Below are 21,059 nucleotides of genomic sequence, written 5' to 3'. Positions count from 1 at the left end.
TTTTACAATTCAGATATTTAATTGCATAGCAAATAATGAAGAGTTATTAATATTGGCCTGTGACATCCTTTCTCTGCTCTCCAAAAGTGTTTCTTGCACACAGATCAACTGCTATGCCAGGACCTCCTAAGAGTCATTGACATATCTGCCACTTCACAGATGAGAAGGGGTACAAAGAAACCTGAGGTGGGAGTTTCTCAGGCATTCTGTACTAGTAGCTTACAGGAAGGAGGAAGACAAAGAAGCACTGGATAGCTCAGAGGTGCAACAAATACAGATCTGTGGCACATTCTGTTTGATAATCTTCTCCCTTGGAAGCACTAAATTCCTATGAAAGCCACATTCAACTGCTCAGAGGTCTTTTGGGCAATTAGCCATCCTTTTACCTGGGGACTGGTTAGCCATCTGCCTCCGCAGAGCTGCAGCAGCAGCTGCTTGTGGTGCTGGGACAGTGACAGTGGGAGCAGGGGCCCCATGTTTCACGGTCTTTGTGGCAAGCATTGTACTGTCTGCCCCTTGTGGTATGATTCTGTTTGAAGACGTAGGCACTAAAAAACAAACGAACAAAAATATTACAGTTCATTGTATCTCTACAAATCAAGGAGACTTGAAAGCCTTTGCTGAACTACAGTTCCTCTAAGTACACAGCTTCCTTCTGACAAGATTGACGCACAGGCCTTTTAAACAATCAACACAGTCTGTCCCTGGCAGTTTCTGTATATCCCAATGAATTTAGCAAGTAAGTCTCAATAGCTGTCATTTCAATGCATAGGTGACTTTCAGTTTGCTGTTACAGACACTTCTGCTGACACCTTATTTTTCTCTCTGGCTGGAGACAAAAAAAACCCTCTCTTGCACAAGGAAAACTCAGTGTATGCAAATATAGTTCTTACTGTGACTCACGGGGCTCAGAACTCCTAACCTTGCCCACACCAACCAAATGCAGTAGTACTTCAGTTTCCTGGTCTTTGGGCAGTACTTTAATAAATAATGGCATACACTTAAGGCAAATTACTAAAGGAAGACAGTGTTACCTATGGTCAATACTATCTGAAAGAAACAGGCTACCAGAAAAACACAGTCAAGATATTTTAGTGCTTTTAGCTCAAGTTCATGAAGTTACAATGTCACTCTGCTAACTGCTTCTGGAAACTCGGCAATGTAAATCTGGAATCTCACTTCTCTAAGACCTGAAGCGCTGGCAATGGATACAGTGGTTGAAGATACCGACAAGAATGCATGCAGAATAGGAAGATATTGCAAGAACAACTCACTCAAAGTACCCAGGGAGAGGTGCTGTTTCCCAAAGGACGGAGACTGAGCCATCAAACCAGGTTGGATAGAGGGAGTACGGACTACAGGAGCATGACGAGGGACTTGGACTGGAGCAGCCTCTTCTTCTTGGTCCACTGCCTGTGAATCATCATTCTCTAGCGACTGGGAAACTGAGGATGTTGAACTGACTTCATCCAAATCTTCATAATATCTTGTGGACAAGAAGGCAGATCGGGACAAACTTGCTGCAATATCAGAAACAAAATCATGTATGTATATTAAACTGAGGGAACCACCCAGCCTAACAGCCAAGACAGAGATGCCCTATTTTAGGATGCTCTTTTACTGGCTTGTTTAATCCTGCATTGATAGGATTTGACTTCTTAACTGCCAGGAAAGGCAGCCTTCAACAAGACAGTTACTGACAAAATTTCTTAATGAGAGCAGATAGGGGAACAGGAAATGAGAAGCAGGGGTCGAGGAGTGACAAGCCAAAAGCTAACTTCAGGACTGTTTCCCACAGCAGGTAAGTCACTCTCCTGGAAAGCATTTCAGGCTTCTATGGTAACTGAAGGTTTACCTGGAGCTGTAGATCTAACTGGTGGAGTTTTCCTCTTGGCCAGGAAATTCCTCAACTGTGCCTGCTTCACGGGGGATAATTTAGCTGGAAAACAGAAGACAGTTATTAGTCTATAATCAAATTGCAAGTCAAAAAAAGTAATTAATATTTATGGTGTGAATGCCAGGAAGAAAGAATAAATTACCAGGTACTTTAGGCAGAGGTTTGGCATGTGATTCCAAAGTAGTTTTCATCAAGGCATTGCGCAGGCTTTCAAGGTCACTGTCAAAACTGGGACAAGGCAGAACAGTGAAAAACCACAATCAGCAGAAAGAAACCAACCAAATAAGGAACAAAATGGGGCCAAAGGAGCCACTAGAACCATTGGCTTATCTGGAAGAACAATTGGCTCCTCTAGATACTGTGCTATTTAAAAATGTGTATCTTTATTTGGGAAAATCTAGGAGCCATTCTCTTCTTCCCCTGACTTCAGACAGACAACCAGCAGTACCTCAGCCTGGAGACTCTATTATCCTGTTTACTATAAAAACCGATAACTTTTAGGGGAAATTTCTGATAAGCATCGAACAGGGTATCACAGAATATAACCAATGAGCTTCTGTATTACCTAGGCATAGTTTAGTATGATTTTTAGGACATCCTGTCCTCCCACATCATGTCCACAAAACATCATTCTTTAGAGGATGCACCCTTGCACATTGCTGAGGGCAAGAGAGAAGGAGTGTCAGCACCACTCGGGAACGCGCGTTTCACATACCTTTGAGCATTGCTAAAAGAGGATGTATCACTGGGAACACTCCACTGAGATGTCTGATTATACAGTCGGAGCTGCTGCAGGCTGTTCACGAGCTGATTTAGTCTCTTCCTCTGCTGATTGATTATTTCCCGGTTATTAGCCAGGGTGTTAAACAAAGTCTCTCGCTCAGGAACTATCAGGCGCCTTAAGACATCAGATCAAGAGACAGGGATAAGGACCATTCTCTATATCTGGCCACAAGCAGGCATGCATACACAAAGTAGTTTAGTGGTTCTAGCTACTTAAACTCCATGAGGTTGAACATGGTTTGATTTGAACACCAAAGCAGTTCAGGTCGTCTCAAATGCCTGTTCCTACTCTGGATATGCTGCAAGTTTATTCATTTAGCTCATTTACTTCAAGATGTTTTATTTATTGGAAAGGTTTCATTAGCTACCACCAATAGATGCATTTGGTTTCTACGCAGCTTAAGAGTTTTTCTATAACCACTGTTTAAGATGTACACAGAGATGCAGCAAGCTTATAACACATACAAAGACAAATAGTCTGAACCTGTAGCTCCCATTAGGTGTCTTAGTCAAGCTTTATTCTTAGACCCTCTTGACAAAGATCATACTGTTAAATGGAAAAGGGTTTTTGTCTGTTGATTAGACACTAATGCCCAATTAGGAACTGACATGTTCCTTACAGTTGTTCTGTATTCCAATTTCAATTACTTACTTCTGCTTTCTCTTCTGTTCCAGGTGCCGATCCCACTCCAAATCCAAAACATCATTCACATCCTGAACAGCAAACTTCACATACTGGTGCAAGCGTCGGATTTCCTACCATGCAAAATAAAGTCAGCTTTTAATTCAATTCAGAAGTCTCAGTTTCAGTTGAAGGAGCTGAAGACCCTTTGGGCTCATTCAGTCCAAGCCATGCGGCACTTCCCCTGTTTCTGCCTGGGAAGTTGTATCAGCACAACAGAACCCAACATAGTGAAAACCTAATTATCAATTAATGGGGCACCCGCAGGGCTTGGCTTGGACATTTTATCCCAGCTCCCAACCAGAAATAATCATTTCCATAATGTTTGCAAAACATTGGCAGGTCTTTACAGAAAGGGTTTTTACAAACATCAGGCATTATACATTACACAAAACGAATCTTATTTCAAATCTCATTTCCAGAACATGAGTCATTTGCTCCCATTTTACAATGTTGAAGCTTCTAACAATTATAGGTGATCAAAGCTTTGCAAGCTATTCACATGGCTCTAGGATACCATCGTTCACAGACTATGATTCATGAAAGCATTCACAAATGCTCACAACTCCCACATTAAGGCAAGGAATTAACTTGATTTTTATAGGTAGGAAATGAAAAGAAAAAAAAAAAGCACAGAGAGTAAAGTGACTTATCCACAACCACATAAGTTGTGCAACCAGCACAACTAAGCCAGAGACCTCTGGCTGCAAGCCCTGATCCCTAAACAAAACCAGCATTCAGTCTCATTATTGTCATGCCTCTAGCCTCTCATGGCATGAACATGTCTTGAACTTTGATCTCGTAAAATGGAACTGGAAACTGCAGTTGGTTTCAGCTCATCGCAGCAGAGTGCTCACTGAAATACAACAATGAAGCAGTCAAGTAACACAGCTTGGGAAAAATTCCACTGCAGCTGTTTTCAAGATACAGCATGAAATTCTGATGTGACATATCCAACCTGAAACCAAATCCAGTCCTACTGTGGGCTTAGTGTTACACGGTACCAAGCACAGGTTTCCTCTCTCCAGCAACTATGAGTATTATATAGCAGCAACTCTCTGGACAGCAAATCAATATGGCTGGACATCAGAAAAGCCTCAGGATCTTTAAATCTTCATTGAAACCTAGTACACAAAGTTGACTAAGTGAGCTTTTCTCACCCAGGAGAATGTGGATGATGTAGACTGAACAAAATTTAAGAGTCAGACTAGAGCTGTCTTTTCATAAACTTTCAGAAAGTTGTCCTGAAAGCTCTCCCCTTACATTCCAATCCAGTTCCACTTCTGTCCCACTCTGTTGTTCTTTCCTCACAATCCCCTCTCTAGATCAGCGAAACAAGCATTTCAATATTATCATCTCTCTGAAGTCATGAGCATGAACTTGAAACGTCACAGAGGCATAGTGGACATCAAAGCAGGCGTACAATTAGGACTGTAAATCAATCTACAGAATCCAGGTGAAGATTAGAGACCAGCTGATTCCTAGTAGTTGTCTGTGTGCATGCTCTTGATACCTACCGTAACAAAGATGACATTCAATTATATCTTCAGCCTGCTAGTCAAACTTCTTGAGGGGAAATTATAAGCGTATAAAAGACCAAATATAATTTGTAGGGCACATTCAATCTATTTTGCTTAGGGCTAAATAGCCCTCTCATCACCAGAACTGTAACGAAAAGAGTGCTTCACCCCTAGTTTCCTTCGTGTCTTTGAAAGCCTCTTTATGTACTGCTGGTTATTTTCATTTGTGCTCCAGCTTTTAGAATGTCATTTAGCTTTATGCTCCACCATCCATGAAATTAACCACACAATTCTGTAAGTCATAATAAATCATCAAGTTGTTCCATAAGGCACTTGCTGAAGATAAAAATAATTCCAAGAACTCTTTTACAAAGTGTTGGAAAAAAAAAGAATATTCTTTTAACTGAAATCCCATAGCAAACACTACAGGCTGAGAAGGAACAGGATGTCAAGAGTCACATTCTAAGCTTAGAATAGATTTAGATCTCAGGTGAACTACTTCCCATCACCAGGAGTTTTGAATCATTGCTGCAAATGGCAGCACCACAGAGGAGCTTTAGGAGAGGATTTTCAGCACATCTTGCAAACTCATGGAAAACAAAGCTCATCACACTTTTACTAGACTATGCTGAAATAGCAAATACCTAGGGCATAACAAAACTGCTGGGCACTTGCATGTGCAAGCCTCAGTTTTATTTTATTTAAAACTCTAGGTTAGAAGTTGGCTGACATGCTTCATACCTGAAGCTGTGCTTCACTCTTGGGATCCAAAGGTTTCTTATACAGCAAGTGTAAATACCCCGAGCTATGATTCCGTTCATTCTGTTCTCTAGCCTCTTCTACCCCTGCAAATCCCTCCAGCAAGGTTGTCTTCAGAATACTAATATCTCCATGAAGTGACTGCAAACAGAAATAGAACAGATGGACAAGGTTCAAAGTAACATTTTTTAATTGCCACCTCTAGCACAGGGGCTTCTGCAAGAGTCTGCCTGAAAGTACAAATGCAAGTCACTCCCATATTAAAGCAGCATAGTCAGATGTTCCACCTACATCAGCTCAGCTTTACCAGGTTAAGTAGGAACATCAGGTGAGACACAGCCATTGCTGAGGAGCTAAACAGTTGGAAGATATTCTGCTCACCTCTGTTGTTTCTTTAATTTCCAAGAGGAAGGTATGAAGATCATCTGACTCAGTTCGTAACATCTTCATTTCCTCTGGAGTACCAACTTGGAAACAGGCTTTGGAAGTCCGGGCCTTCAGTTCCTCCATCTCCTTTTGAAAATGTGCTATCTACAAAGTCAAGCAGAAGAAAGTGCAGCCACTGAAACACACTGGGTCTGGAACAAATGTCGCAGCTCTTGGATAATGTTTCTACTACACCATAAACACCTGTCACTTTGCAGCCAAAGCAGGAAATTCCTCTTGAACATTAACAGGAAAGAATATCTACATTTTCTAGCACAGTGACTGAAATTAAAGATGGCCGAACAGGACACACAAACAGCAATAACAAAGCAGGCTGGTTGTCTTGGGAAATATTTCCATTCTGATTCCCAAACTACTGACAGACACCATCAGAACAGAGGTGAACTGAAAATAAGTGTCTGAATACCTATACAGTGGTCTTACAGCTTCTAAAATGAAGAAAACTGCTTGAAAATCTCACCTCCTCTCTGATTCCTGCTATGACAGGATCTGAATCCTTCCACTGGTGGGCCTGTTTCTCTAAAGCTGTGCTAGGGAGTGCTGATTTGCCCTGGAAAAAAAAAACCAAACACAGTATTAGGGGTATATCCTTAGCAACAGGAAGCTTAGAATATCAAAAAAGGCCTGCTGTTAGAAACTCCATTCAGACACCAGTCACCAGGGAGACAACTGTCATAAGCATAAATACTAGATACAGAGTAAACCAAGACTGGTATGTGCACGCATGAAGTAGGACTGCAGACTACCTGAAGATATGTGGCTAAAGTTTTAAGAAAGCAAAAGAAATCTTTGTGTGCTGCTCTGTATTACTGCTTTGATTTTAATACCGAACGAACTTGGTGTGTCTCTTAACACACAGTCAAGGCATCTCTTGACTGCTTATTAGCTAGGAAGGTTGTGAAACCTCATTTCCATAACAACAGGAAGAATTAGTTTCTACAACTCTGATTAAGACAACATACATCAAAACACAGCTCTCCAAAGCCATGTATAGAAAATACTTTTAGTCCCACAGATTTGCTACTGTTTTAATGTCAAAAGCTAGCTAGTTCTTCAACCTAAGAATAGCCATTCAGTCCAATGAATTCTAAGCAATTCATGAGCCATGGAAAACATCCACCTTTAAAGAATCCACTCAAGTTCCCATTACCTGAGTAGAGCTTGGCTTTGCTGCAGATGGGGTGATTTTGGCTGTCTTCTGTAGTAAAGAAGCTGAAGGCATGTTTTGAGCAGGACGTGCCACTGGGATTTAAAAAAAGCAACAGTAATTTAAGAACTTATACAAAGCTTGAGAAAACAGGTTGTGATCAGACACAACCATAATCACCACTGTCAAATCCAAAAGCAAAGCGCTATGGGCCCCAGTGCAAGAACACACCTTCCTTAGATGCTGTTTTACTCCCATCCAACTTCTCCGCTAACGGTAACAACTGTCACTCCGCCATATCTGCCTGAACCACTCCTGAAGGACCTCAAGACCCCCAGTCACACCACCATTTGAGAGGTGGAATATTATTCTACTAACAAATGAGTGCTATCTAGTTTAAACTCATTTGTGACCATTTTGAACTCCAGTCACTCCAGATGCAAGATAAGGCACCGATTTGTGTGACTGCTCAGAAACATTCATAACCAGAGCTGTATTACTGAGCACTGAAAATGCCAAAACTTCTGAATAAACTTAAGAAGCTGAATATATTCATTTTGCATATGGCTCTCTGGGGAACAAAGTACACAAATGGAAAAACTCAGTTTCAGTACTAAGTCCATCACATCATTACGGTATGCAAATCAGGAGGTCTGCTGCATCGGGTAAAGCAGCAGGAAAAACAAGGAAGAAAAGTCAAATGAAGCTCACTCTGTCCTAAAACTTTTAGGCCATTGATTATAACACATTATTCCCAACAATATGCATCAGACTCGTACCTGCGGCAGGCACAGGGGTCGAAGCCTTCAGTGGTGTGGTAGGGGAGGCTGCGAGGGGCGTGGACTGGCTCAGAGGACCTCCAGAAGCAGTTTTTGAAGTGGTTGAGAATGAAAACATTGTGGAAGTGCATTGACCGCTGCTGCTAGTGGGAGAAGAGGTGTCTACAGCAGTGAACCTGCAACAGAAAACAGAACATCTTTCAGCTCTGAACAGGTCCTGGCTGTTTCCCTCCATTCAAAAAGAAGGACTAAGTTCCAATGAATTAACATCCTCTGCAATCAACAACTCAATCTCCAGATACAAAATAACAAGTGTAGTTTCTGGAGGTAGTGGGAAGGAACCATTCATATAATTTCTGAATATGTGGAACCACGAAGACTGCTACCATGGACTCACTCACTGAGCAAAAGCCAAACGCCAGCAAAAAGTGCTACCCTGCATCAAAATGCACCTCACCATTTTACACCAGAGCACCCACTATAGCAAGTCTGAGCTGCTGTTCAGTGTCATCCTTGCAGCAAGGCTAACAACAGAAATTCTGCAAGAAAATACGATTTTCCATTCATCTGCAAACTCAGCTCCTCAAGGCAGCCAATTTAAATATTCAGCCAATTCACAAGCGTATCATTTGCTCTATACATAAAATATAAAATTTAAAAAGCCATAAGAGCTACCATCAGATCTGGCGTAGTAAAGATTTTTCTAATTAAAAAATAATCATTTAAGCCATCAGAAATTTCTTATGATGCATTTACATGAAAATTGCTCTCCGTAGAAAGCAGCTGCAATTAACATAGCTCTGTGTTTTAAACTGTTCTTTCTAAAAAAAGAGAGCAAGTCTCAGGAGCGGGAGGGAAGAGTGGGTATATGAAATCTGAGAACATTCATCACTCAAATCCATTTTGCATAGCTTCTACTCAATATTAGTTTTCTTCCAGTTGGCATGAACAAGCTCTGGAGATTTCAGATCCTGTGTTCAGGGACCAAGCATCCATTTAGGAACAAAACCAAAAGGTGTGGCACCTTCTCCACTGAACACGGGAGTGGAAAAGAAATCCATTAACTGTGGGTACAGCTTCCTCTCAGCTCTGCAAGTTCCTCTTTAGGTTGAGGGTAAGGAACCTTCAGTCAAAGAAACTACCAGCACCACACTGAATCAGTCCCAGGCATAAAGGATTTCAAATCCCAGTGTTTTTCAGGAGACTTTAACCATGATTTGCATCAAACCAAGGCATGGAATTACCGTTTGATGTCTATAAAGCAAAGACATGAAAACACTAGGTCGCTGGCAATTTGGCAAATTATCAGTCTAATTATTGGCATCGTCCCTTGATTAACATTTTGCCCACAAACACAACTTCTAGCATGGGAAGGTTTTTACAGCCAAGATGGCTATGTCTTGGATAAAGAGAGGCCTCCTCAGTGCTTCCTTGGGAGCATGGGGAACACCTGTCAGGGTAAAAAGCCAGAAAGCATCTTCAGAACCACCATGCTCTGTCCATGCCTGGAACAATTTAACAATTATCCAGCCACTGCATTAACTACTTATTTATTTACTTCTCATTGAGGTTCACTTTAACTGAAGAAGCTGAAGGGGCAAAAGACGACTTCTGTGCAACAGGTGTAGACGACAGTGGTGGCCCAGGTGAGCTGTCTGCAGCTGGTTTAAAGTTCATGGATCCAAACAAAAAGGAGGTGGCAGTAGCTGTAGTGGTGCCTACAGAAGGAGTGGGAGTCATGGATGCCTTTGGAGAAGCAGAGGAGAAAGAGAACATTGCTGCTCCAGTCAGACTGGGAGCCGGGGCTTGTCTGGAGGCATCAGTGGCAAAGGGGTAAGGTGGAGGATCACTGCTGGTAGTGCCAGGCATCTTCACAGTTGAAGGCATAAAGGAAAAAGCAGCTGCTCCACCCCCCGCAGGAGGCTGACTTGAGGCAGGTGCAGTAGGAGCAACACCTGGTACCTGGTCAGGCTTTAAAGAAGTTGGAGGAGTGGTTGGAGTTGTGGCACTACTTCCTGCAGAAAAACAAATGGAGAAGAAACAAACTCATTTGGCTGCACTGACTAATGCAAGAAGATATTGCAGGGCCAAATGCTCTCTGATGGAGACAGTTCAGCACTATCTCGCTCACTGGACAGACGGTACGGTGAGGAAGAGAGATGACAGAGCCAAGCTTCCAGTCCCCTAACCCAGTAAGCAGTACAGAAATTGCACAAAGTCCAAGCCACGATCGATACTATGGTCTGTCTAGATTAATGTTGTCTGGAATTCCCTGTGAAAAGGCTTCACCTTTCTCCATTGATTTTCATGAGGTTCCTGCCATCTCAAATAAAACAGGCTGTCAGCACACAAGTCAGCCAGTGCTGCAGAAAGGCAGGCTGCCAAACAAAAGCATTTGGTTGGGGGAAGGAGAAGCAAATTTGGGCTTAGGGAGGAAAAAGGTGGGTTTGCAGTTATTACTGCATGCATGCAGACAAACAAAACAATCAGCTTACCTGATAACCCCAACATAGGAAACTGCCTACTGGACACTGCATATGGTAACACATATATAACTCGGGTAAAACTACTACTCTTCACCTGCTAACAATTTTCACAGTGCTGTAGAAAGCTTTATTTAAATAAGCTTTTGCTGCAGCCAAACACTGTAGTTCATATTATGGCCTCCTGTGGCAAAACATACAGTGGAAAACCATCACCTTTCTGCAGCATGCAGACCGCACTCTGGGTCTGCACAGTGCTTCCTCCTTGTCCCCAGGCAGAGAAAGCCTGCAGTCACTGCTGCAGTTCCAGTCATACACTCCAAAGCTGGGCAAAGGACCTCCTAGAACTTCTTTGGCCCTGTTCCCCAAAGGTTGATTGCACAGTAGAGTCTAAGTGCACAGTCTGCAATGTGCTTGAGATCCCATATAATGAACAGGACTAGATAATTTCATACTGATGCACGAAAGAGAGAACAGTCCTGGGAGCACAAAACACTCAAGAACTGCTCCCCATTATCATTATAAAGAAAAAAAAAAATTCTGTGACCACATACATGTCTGAATACCAAACTGACAGATGAAGATGACAAAGATCCACAAATGCAACTGTTTTCCTAACCCACTGGAGCACTTACCTGATGATTTCGGAACTCTCTCCCCTGCTAACAGCAACGGCTCTGGGGTCACAATAAGTGATCTGACCCCCGGGTTTTGATTGATCATGTAAAATGGGCAGAGCACACCATCCGTAGAGAGCAGGATCAGAACTGGAGCTGGAGCAAGGGTCTTCTCATCACCTGCCAGACCAGAGATCACATATGTAAGTCCTGCAGCCAAAATTTTCTGTTCTGTTCCTACTGGCATTGGCACCTTCACGTGACTTGATTAGAACAATATTTCTTATGTTTCTCCCTTCTTGCTTTCACTTGCGTCTTTGTTCCTTTGCTTCTCCGTGAATGCTAAACTCTTTTTTTCCTTCTTTATTCCTTCCTATTCCTGGCTTCATGTTTCATAAATTCATAGATGCAGGGTTATTTTGACAATCAAATGTCATCTCCCGAATGACAAAGCCCAACTTTCAACCATGAATTCCTGTGCCAAGCTTTTTCTTATGTCGAAATAGTCCTTTCTTCCACCTATACACTGCTCCCTCCTTTAATCCTTTATGCCTTTCTAAAATCCCCACATTCCATTAGGTCTTGTCACATCATTAACATTCATATACATAAAGTACAAAAGAGCACTGCTAGATAGGAAGCTTTTTCACTTTAAGGAAAGCCAACATCAAACAAACATCCTGATGATCTGAACCTCTGATATAAAATACTTGTGTTCTGTGCAGCTGCAGCTTTGACCATAGAGTCTGCTTCAGTTCAGATAGTCTCAGCACAGTTAAAGGCCCCAAACCACTCACTATATCTCTAAAAAATTTTCCATAATGGTTTAACTGTGCTTAATTAAGCATAAAACCCCAACAAATCCAGGATGCAGGAAAAGTCTGCTATAATCACGGTGCTTTGTTTGTCAGGCAGCGCAGTGGATGGCCATGCTTTTCTACTTATTGGTTCTTCAGAAAAAGCATGCTAGGGAAGGGCAAGCTCCAGGACAAATGAGGTTTCTTTGCAACCCAAACTTGCTGTGAACTGCAAAACCAATTAATGTGCAGCCAAAAGCAAGCTGACTGCACTCCGTGAGAATGCAGAGAATGCGTTAGCAAAAAGCTTCTCCAAAAACCTTTCTAAAAACTCTAAGGCAGCAAAACCTGGGCTTAAAAAAAGCTGTCCTGACAGATTCCTTAATCCAATAACTGTATAGATTAACAGAGAACATGCTTCAAATTCAATTTTGCATTCAATTACAAAGTTTGACCTCAATCCCCTTCTGTAGGTTTTCATTCAGGTAAAGTTCTCAGTTAATCGGCACCCTCCTGTGCTCTTCAGGAACTCCTGACTGCAGTACCTTCCACTCTGCCTGAAGGCATCTCTATTTCAATCTGTCTCTGGGTTTCAAGGGAGAGTTTTCAGAATTCACTAAGGTAGAACACAATAGCTCAGATGTATCTTCAGTTTCAGCTTCTGACAAGGTGCTTTGAAGAGCCTTCAGGCAGCACAGAAGGTACAGCAATAATGCGACTGGCTAGATGCAAAGCACAGAAGGGTTCCGTCAGTACAGGCCTGTGCTTTAATACTGAATCAAAACCTATGCAGTCACCTCAAGGATCTTCGCTTTTTCTGGCTTAGAAACTAACCCACTTTTCTTTTAGATCAGTGCAAATGTACTTCATACAAAACAGTTCCGCAAACGACATAAGCTACAAGAATAAAGAAAACATCACAGGCAGTCTGAAATTCCCAATGTTAGAATATGACTCCTTTAAACTCACTATTATTCCGGCTCTGTGAAACACAGACATAACTCAGGTGCTTTGTTTGCCATGTCTGTTAGTGTAGTGTCCCAGGCTGCTGAAAGCTTTGAGGAAGAGCTGTATTTAACACTTTGCCATTATAAGCCTCACACAGAAGTAAGCCCACATGTGCTGTGGGCTTGGTATAAAAAGGCAGGAGGTGTTCTCTGTGTCGGTCTCCCTTTCAGAATGATCTCCCTGAGAACCAGGCCCTCAAAAATCCCTCATATCTTGCTATTATTGGAGTATCCCACAGGAAAGACTAACAAGACTTACTGATCGGGATAGGCATGTTACTGGTGTAGTCTACGGCAACACCAACAGGCAGAGTATCATCGCTCTTATCTGTCACAGGAAGTTCTGCTCTGCTGGAGTCCTCCAAAACCCATGATTCCCAGTTCTGCAAAAAGTAGGATTATTAATCTGAATACTGCTTTCCTGTGATCAGCCTTCTTCAGAACTCTAGCCTACTAGGGTTGAAAGATAAGACTACAAAGACAGTTAGAGAGCATCTACTTAAATTTGTCAGATTAAGAAATGCCAGAAGTATCAGGGCCTTTAGAAGACCTGTATGTGACTTCTCACACATCATTGCACATCAGAGTTAAGGTCAGACAGTTTTACTGTTTAACCCCAACTGGTGACCTCACATGAATCACTTTATTATAGCGAGCGTCACCAAATTTTGAGACTGCCTAGTGAATCACAAAAAATAAACTTCTGGTACTTGGTTCACAATATACTGTGTGTCTGTTTATCGTCCCTTGTTTTGTGTCACTTGGATCTCTTGTTCCTCTAAGAATTACGTTTATCTTAAGATTCTGTACAACTCCAATGTAAAAAGAAAGGGATTTTGTTTGCTTTTGAGGTGTTTTTTAAAACTATACCATCTCATTGTATTCCAGGTCTTACATAGGTTATACTTGGTTAGATTTTTGAGAAAGAGGAGGTACACATGCACAAATGCAATAAGAACAAAATATTACCTGATCCCCTTGCCTGGCAAGAATGCTGACTTCTGTGGAAGCTGCCGAAGCTGCCAGAACTAGATCCCTGTAAGCATAGAAACAAATAGGTTAAAACCAACATGACATTCCACAGCAAGGTCCCCAGCTCCACAATTCATTGTCATCTATACAAATTCGTAACCAGGAATACAGTTACAACAATATGAAGCTGACTTTTCCTCCCAAGATGAGGGAAAGATATCTTGCTACATCACTGCAGAACATTGTTTTTCCTTTAACACTAGTCACCAGGAGCTCAAAGCCTTTGCCAACTAATGATTCGACAGCCACTCCATCATCATAGATAATGACGATCCAAGTCAGGTGGTTGAAAAGTTAGAAGCAGATTCTTCACATAGAAACACAATTAAGCAAGACAAAAGGTCATGCTTTACCCAACCCATGACTTACAATCTCAAGGAAAATTGTTACGACAGATATTAATAATATGTATTCTCACCAGACAAATGAGTATGTTGGCATGGAGACAACGCATGCAGGAGAAATGAGCTGTACTTACACAAAGTGTTTTCAAAAGAACAATTTCCTTTGTCTCATATTCAGGTACTATACAGTTTACAAAAGGGAGGAACACAACACACTGAGCAGCACTGATCACTCAGACATGCATAACAAGGGAAAGACTTTGCCATGACTCCTGCCACTCACCATTCCTCAACATAGTTGAGGAAGTAATGATGCTGTCTCTCTGAGCAGCTCCCATAGCAAGGCTCCATGAAATTCACAAACTTCTCTGGTCGCTTCTCTTCCTTTTTCTGTAAGGCCAACATTGATAATTTACCTTCCAATGTGGAAATCAAGTAATCTCCCATAAATACAACTGCCTCCAGGTACAGCAATAATTGCCACATACTTGAAGTGAGAACAGGCATCGTAAGACCATTTGAAAAACAAAGAACGAAGCAAACAAACTGAAACCCTCCTCCAAAAGGTAAAGGGAAAAGAAAGAGGTTACCAGGGGGTTTAGATATCACAACCCCTCCAACAATAAATAACCTGATACTAAATAAGAGCATATCATCAGGCCTAAAAAAATCTCCCTAACCTAAAAAAAAAAAAAAAAAATCAGGACTCTGCATCAGGTAAGGATTTCTTCCAAGTGTTTATTTCCGAGGCTAAAAGTCTTCATGTCATAATTTGATCTCGGCAGGGAACAGGTTACTGATTGGTTTTCAAGTGGATGCTACTTCCCCCACTCAACTCCCCCAGCCCCCAAACCATGATTTGCAGCACTACCAAACTCAAATTCTACATGATGCCAGTAGGAATAATAAAAGCAACTTGCCATCGTAACAAACAAGTCAAAACCAAGCAACAAAGATTTCTGTCACTGTGACTTGCTGGCACTTACAGGCAATATGGCTATGACCACTTCTGGAGGCGTTTCCAGCGTCCCATCAGCCGCTGCATACACAATAGTAAAGACATACGTGCCAATCCACAGTACATCCAAAACTGAAAGAGAGGAAACAAACACCTCAGCCAGAAACACATCAGAATGATACTTCCTTGTGTCTTAACTGTGCACAGCACACAACAGCAAATGACAAAGAAGCAAATAAGGAATCAGTAACTTCCAAACTACCAGGATAAAGAATGTCAATGATCTGTCTCCAGAGCATCAATCTCGTTAGGGGGCAAAAGCTATTTGATCCCAGAAATTTCAAACACAAACCAAAAAAATAGATCTGTTTTGCTTGACAATATCACAGGCAAGACAACGCCAGTGTTCCCAGACATGGATGACGTTTTGGCGTATCCAAATGAAGTGTTTGTGCTTTTCTAAACTTACTGCTTTGACATTTTATTGAAGAGTCAAAATGATGAGATGAAAGTCACACAAAATATGAGAACGGTATTTATATCCAGTTAAATCTTCATGCTAAAGGGAGATTACTTGTGACAGTACTGTCTATCACATCGATGAGCAAAAAATAGCTTTTAAAATGCATACTTAAAACATTCTAGAAATAGACAAGGCTCTGTCCAACTGGTAATTTTTCTACATAACCAAGAGATAAAGCATATAATTTTTTTTTCAAATATTTAAAAGTCACATTGTAATTACATAACCTGTGCAGTATATGGCTACTATAACTAAAAACAACATCAGGAGGAATGAGTGAAAATATTTTCAGAGAGAAAACAAGTTAAAAAGAAATAAGAAGATGTACCTTTAACGGGATTGTCTGAGTCATAAAAGGGAGGACAAGGGATTACTTTCTTCTCCTGCAGATTCTGCAAATAAAACTACTCTTAAATACAAAGAAAAAGCCACCAAACAAAGCCAACTGCAAGTTTTGCAGAAAGCCCAGAGACCTGCTTTAGAGCAACTCACCCACTCTTCAACCCTCATCATGTGCCACTCTGAAATCATGACCTTTCAGTGGGCAGGGGCAAACCTTAAACTAAACCCCACATTGGTCTAAGACACTTCGATATTACTGAAGTGCTTGGGCAGTTTCTCACAACTCATACGATGTGCCACCCAACCAAATTCCGTAGCTTGTGATGCAAAGAAAAAAAAGCATATTGCAAACTAGTGATCAGACATAAGGCCTTACCACCAACAATACTTACAGGCAGATATTGCACCACGGTGCCATTTTGCCTCCCTACAGCCAGTTGTTTTCCCTTCGGGCTCCAACACACTAAGCAAAAAACCAGAGAATTTCATTAGCACTAAGGAACTGGAGAGTTACAAGGCCCCACAAAAGCAGGACCAATAAATTAATACCACAATTTCCACCCCCCCGCCCCCAAAAAACATGAATCTCAATTAAACAAACAGGGAATCATCCAGTCACAGAGAAAGCAAGACTGCACAGATCAAAAAGCAACAGATGATGACTCTTATTTGCATGCTTCCTTGGAAATGACAGTCAAGTCTGAGACAGCACAAACCACAGGTGGGCACATTTGACTCTAATTCACAAGATGCAGCATCTCCAATCGACCAGGAAAGAGCCGTTAAATTGCAACACGTTTTCCGAGTCTTAGGAAGTTTAAATCGTTCCTTTCTGTGAAGGATTTTTTTTTAAAGAAACCTCCTCCCCAGACAAATAGCCTGTCTTTTTACACCTATCAGTCTGCTTCTGTTCTTCAGACATTCCGTCTGCTATCCGAGGCTGCCACTCACCAGATGTAACAGCAACAGAGGAAGGCAGCGTGGCGTACACTTTCACAGAGTCTGTGACCTGCAGGACAGAGATGCTGCCATCGGACAGGCAGATGGCCACCATGGCGGGACTAGCGGGGTTCCACTTCAGGTCATTGACCATTGCTGCGCTTCCCGAGTCCTTGGCCAGTTTGTGATAAGCAAATGCACGTTTCTGCTGTTTTGCCTTTTAGGAAAGACAAATACACGAGACAGTTGAAACTGAGCACAACCAAGTTCTCCCAAGGTCATAATGCAAAGCGGTTTTGACCTTCCTATAAATAAATTAATGACTGATAAAAATAAGCAGATTTTGAGCTCACTGAACAAATCCTTTACAAGACACCTCTCACAGAGGGGCATAAAATCCCACCCGAGGTATGCCTCTCCTCCTGCTGTAACTTGAAAAAAATAATAGAAAAACACCACTTTGCGTACGCTTTACCTGATTTAAGAACGTGCGGACATCAAAAAAGCCGATGAAGGAACCAATCTCACTGGACATCATACAGACGGACAGCGTGAGATTATCACAGTTTAGAGCCAGGTGCTGCACAGGAAACTTCAGGGGAACCGAGGTACTCTGAACATTCTCCACTTAAAACACAAAAGGAAAGGAAGAGAGATTGAAGGGGACAAATTTAAACAGCAAGAAGTGTTCTTGTAAAATAGTATCATTAGAAGGGGTTTATACAAAAATCACCAGTCCTATTAACAGCGCTGTCAAAGCTAACATATAGAAAACCTAAGTGACAGCAAACCCGTTCATCTCTATCAATACAGTCTCAAGAGCTGCCAAATTCCTAAGGAAATTCCACTTTCCTTCCTCAGTAACCTCAGGATAAAATAAGGGGACAGGTTTTTGGTTTTACTTATGTATGCACATGAATACCTCAGGTGCTACAGTTACTAAGGACAACAGGAGAATGAAAACCATTTTGTACTTAGGTGTATTTTGCACTTAGGTGGTGGAACAGCAATCGTTTTCTCCCTTGCAGGACAGTCCTTCAGTCAGAGTAGGTAACTCAGTGCAAGAACTCACTCCCTCCGCTCGCACACATCCCTGACACATGCACAGGCTCACAGCTTAAAGACTGGCTACCAAGAGAGTATGTGGCTGCAGGGAAAGGGGTACATTTTAAGTTAGGAGAAGTCAGCCTCACTCTATGGCACTGAACACAGGTGAACAAACCTGAGTGACACTTGAACAGGAGCTAGCACAGAGCATCTTGGTGTTGTGTTCCCAGCAACTGTGCTTTATTTCAGCTAAAGCTACAGCAAATATTGTTCCTGCCTTCTCACACAAAAAAACATGGTAACTTCAAATGCACAAAAGAACATGCCAAGGACTGTATCAGAAGTCAAGAGCTCCATATCATAAAAACCCATATAATACTCTCTCTGCAAAGACCATGAGATGCAAGTGTGCCTTACCAATTTTATTGGGATCTTCTCCCATCTGGTTTTGCATGAGAAGATTTCTAGTGTGAAAGATCTGCAGGCTGGTTCCTCCACCAGCAAAGACCAGCCCATATTTGTTAGAGACTGCAAGGAGGCTGGAGCGCTCTTTGGGAAGATCATCTGGAGCATCAAAGATGCGGACCTTCTTCAGTGCTCTGAACTGAAAATCCTGTTGTAAGAGAGGTGGGAAGTAGATGTACATGTGCTGGTGAAGAAGAATAGTTCACTTCAGCTTCTCTAAGACAGTAAGTTGAAAAGCCTCTTCACAAGAGCTGCAGAGTCTACACCCACACTGCCACTGGTCATCCCATCGTATTTTCTCTCTCAGCTAAGAAAGAGTGGGATCACACCATATTTTTTCCCATTGGCTGTATCTCTCTTCTCCACAGTGCCTACGTTCATAAAACCTGTAGGAGTCGAATCTGTCCGCGATATCGAACCTTCTCAGAAACATACCAGAACTAGCCAACAGATACAGAAAAAAAAAAGAAAAAGAAGGGTACAACACAAGGTACAACACAATTGAGCAAAACTTGCTGCTGCAAAGCTACAAAGCACATATCTGCTTAGATGTGTCTTTGTTTGCTACTGTAATTTATGACACAGAACAAACACAGTTATTCCTTCCACCCACCCCCAGTAATTACTTTGTATAATCAGACTTGGTTTTTGCATTCATTTCTCTCATAATTTACCTTGTTCTTTTATAAAAGCAGGAAGAGAAAAGCAAAGTGAGAGAGAAAAACTCCAAAAACACAGACCAAATTAAGAAACAGCAGTTGTGCTATTTCCATGCAAAACCTGAGATTCCCCTTAGGAATGAGTCTCTTTTCCCAAGGTGCCAGTTGTCAAATGGAGCACTGGATCTGATGCCAGTAACTGAAATCAAGCACCTGAGTTTCACTTCCAATTATTGTCAAAGCACTGAGTAAATACATTCCTGCAACCTGAGGAGGGTGCAGGAGCTCAGAAACTTCTGCAAAACAAACAGCCCCACTCCCTTGTTTCTGAAGGTGCCTGAGCAGAAAGCAGCTGCCGAAGATCCACATGGGCTTCAGGAATCTGTCCCCCATGTCCCTGCTTACACAGCCTCACAGTAACACACCAGGAGATGCAGCGATGGGCTAGGCTGGCACCATACAGCAAGACTCCAGTCTGCGCTGTCCCACAGCAACCAACCACACACGCTGTTCCAGAAAGCGAGAGATTCCCAGCACAAGGCATGCTGACAGGACTTAGAAACACACTGCTCCTCTCCCAAAATAAGGTTTCTCCAACTCTCACATCCTGCCTCTCCTCCCCCAGGCGTTACCAAGACCCGGCTCCACCACAGGCCATGCCAGCCCCTCTTCCACTCCACAGGCTTGTACCAGACTCGGCCGAAAAGTCCCCAAGTGCTTCACAAGCCCCGCAAGGGGAGGACCCGGCCCCAGCCCCCGCCGGCCTGCCGGCCCCGCGGCCCGAGCCCAGTCCCTCCCAGGGCCTGTCACCCTTCACAGCCCCGGCCGAGCCCCGCTCCCCTCACGGCCCGAGTCGCCCGTGTCCCCCCGACCCGGGCCCAAGCCAAGCCCCAGCCTGAGCCAAACGGCCCGTCAGCCCCCACGGCTCGGCCGCTCCTCCCCCGCCCCTCACCTTCATCTCCCGCTCGGGGATCACGTCCATATCGTCCCCCATGGCGGCACCGGCAGCCCCGCTGTCCCCGCCGCCCTGCGTACAGCCGGGAAACCCCCCGCGCGCCCGCCACTGACATCACTTCCGCTTCCGACGGGGCCGCTCTAGCCACAGCTTTCAGTGCTCCGCAGCGGCCCGAGTCCTCCAAGGGGTTCCGCCTTGCTGCAGCTGTAGGGGACTAAAGGATGGGAGGGGAAACCCTGCTCGCACGGCGAGGCTTAGCAACCGGCTTGCTTAATAAACTCCTTTTTCCTTATGTTATGAGGTGGGTCCTGCATCCCCAGCAGCGTGGGCAGCGGGCGAGGGAGGGGATTCTGCCCCTCTGCTCCGCTCTGGTGAGACCCCGCTGCAGCCCTGCGTCCAGCTCTGGAGCCCTCGGCAGAGGAAGGACACGGGCCTGTTGGAGCGGGTCCAGAGGAGGCCACAAAAATGATGCGAGGGCTGGAGCAACGCTCCTGCCAGGACTGGCTGAGAGCTGGGGTTGTTCAGCCTGGAGAAGAGAGGGCTGTGGGGAGACCTTACTGCGGCCTTCCAGTGCTTAAAGAGGGACTATAGGAAGGGTCACAGAATGCTTTGGGTTGGAAGGGGCCTTTAGACACCATCTAGTCCAACCCCCCTGCAGTGAGCAGGGACATCTTCAGCTAGATCAGGTTGCTCAGAGCCCTGTCCAACCTGACCTGGAACGTCTCTAGGGATGGGGCCTCCACTACCTCTCTGGGCAACCCATTCCAGTGCCTCACCACCCTCGTTGTAAAAAATGTCTTCCTTATATCCAGTCTAAATCTACCCTCCTTTAGTTTAAAACCATTACCTCTTGTCCTGTCACAAAAGGCCTTGCTAA

General features: G+C 43.2%; 1 protein-coding gene across 6 annotated transcripts in view; it reads right to left on the bottom strand.

The window, feature by feature from the left end:
* The window catches only part of NUP214 (nucleoporin 214), a 45,076-nt gene extending 24,781 nt beyond the window's left edge, over window positions 1–20,295 (bottom strand). For all 6 annotated transcript variants that reach the window (XM_075112440.1, XM_075112442.1, XM_075112441.1 and 3 more), the window contains exons 1-23: window positions 20,180–20,295; window positions 18,521–18,716; window positions 17,532–17,683; window positions 17,069–17,273; window positions 16,510–16,580; window positions 16,104–16,167; window positions 15,281–15,384; window positions 14,578–14,684; window positions 13,888–13,954; window positions 13,178–13,301; window positions 11,133–11,294; window positions 9,573–10,029; window positions 8,015–8,190; window positions 7,239–7,330; window positions 6,549–6,638; window positions 6,023–6,172; window positions 5,624–5,782; window positions 3,333–3,436; window positions 2,613–2,795; window positions 2,040–2,125; window positions 1,856–1,939; window positions 1,275–1,520; window positions 387–548 (exon numbers count right to left, since the gene is read on the bottom strand). In XM_075112440.1, the coding sequence (XP_074968541.1) occupies window positions 387–548; window positions 1,275–1,520; window positions 1,856–1,939; window positions 2,040–2,125; window positions 2,613–2,795; window positions 3,333–3,436; window positions 5,624–5,782; window positions 6,023–6,172; window positions 6,549–6,638; window positions 7,239–7,330; window positions 8,015–8,190; window positions 9,573–10,029; window positions 11,133–11,294; window positions 13,178–13,301; window positions 13,888–13,954; window positions 14,578–14,684; window positions 15,281–15,384; window positions 16,104–16,167; window positions 16,510–16,580; window positions 17,069–17,273; window positions 17,532–17,683; window positions 18,521–18,716; window positions 20,180–20,221 (3,283 nt within the window). In that variant the 5' untranslated portion in view covers window positions 20,222–20,295. The remainder of the gene's footprint in view (window positions 1–386; window positions 549–1,274; window positions 1,521–1,855; window positions 1,940–2,039; window positions 2,126–2,612; window positions 2,796–3,332; window positions 3,437–5,623; window positions 5,783–6,022; window positions 6,173–6,548; window positions 6,639–7,238; window positions 7,331–8,014; window positions 8,191–9,572; window positions 10,030–11,132; window positions 11,295–13,177; window positions 13,302–13,887; window positions 13,955–14,577; window positions 14,685–15,280; window positions 15,385–16,103; window positions 16,168–16,509; window positions 16,581–17,068; window positions 17,274–17,531; window positions 17,684–18,520; window positions 18,717–20,179) is intronic.
* Window positions 20,296–21,059: the final 764 nt, after the last annotated feature.

The sequence above is a fragment of the Phalacrocorax aristotelis genome, chromosome 17, assembly GCF_949628215.1.
Source record: "Phalacrocorax aristotelis chromosome 17, bGulAri2.1, whole genome shotgun sequence".
Lineage (NCBI taxonomy): Eukaryota > Metazoa > Chordata > Aves > Suliformes > Phalacrocoracidae > Phalacrocorax > Phalacrocorax aristotelis.
This window is presented reverse-complemented; position numbering and strand designations above follow the sequence as displayed.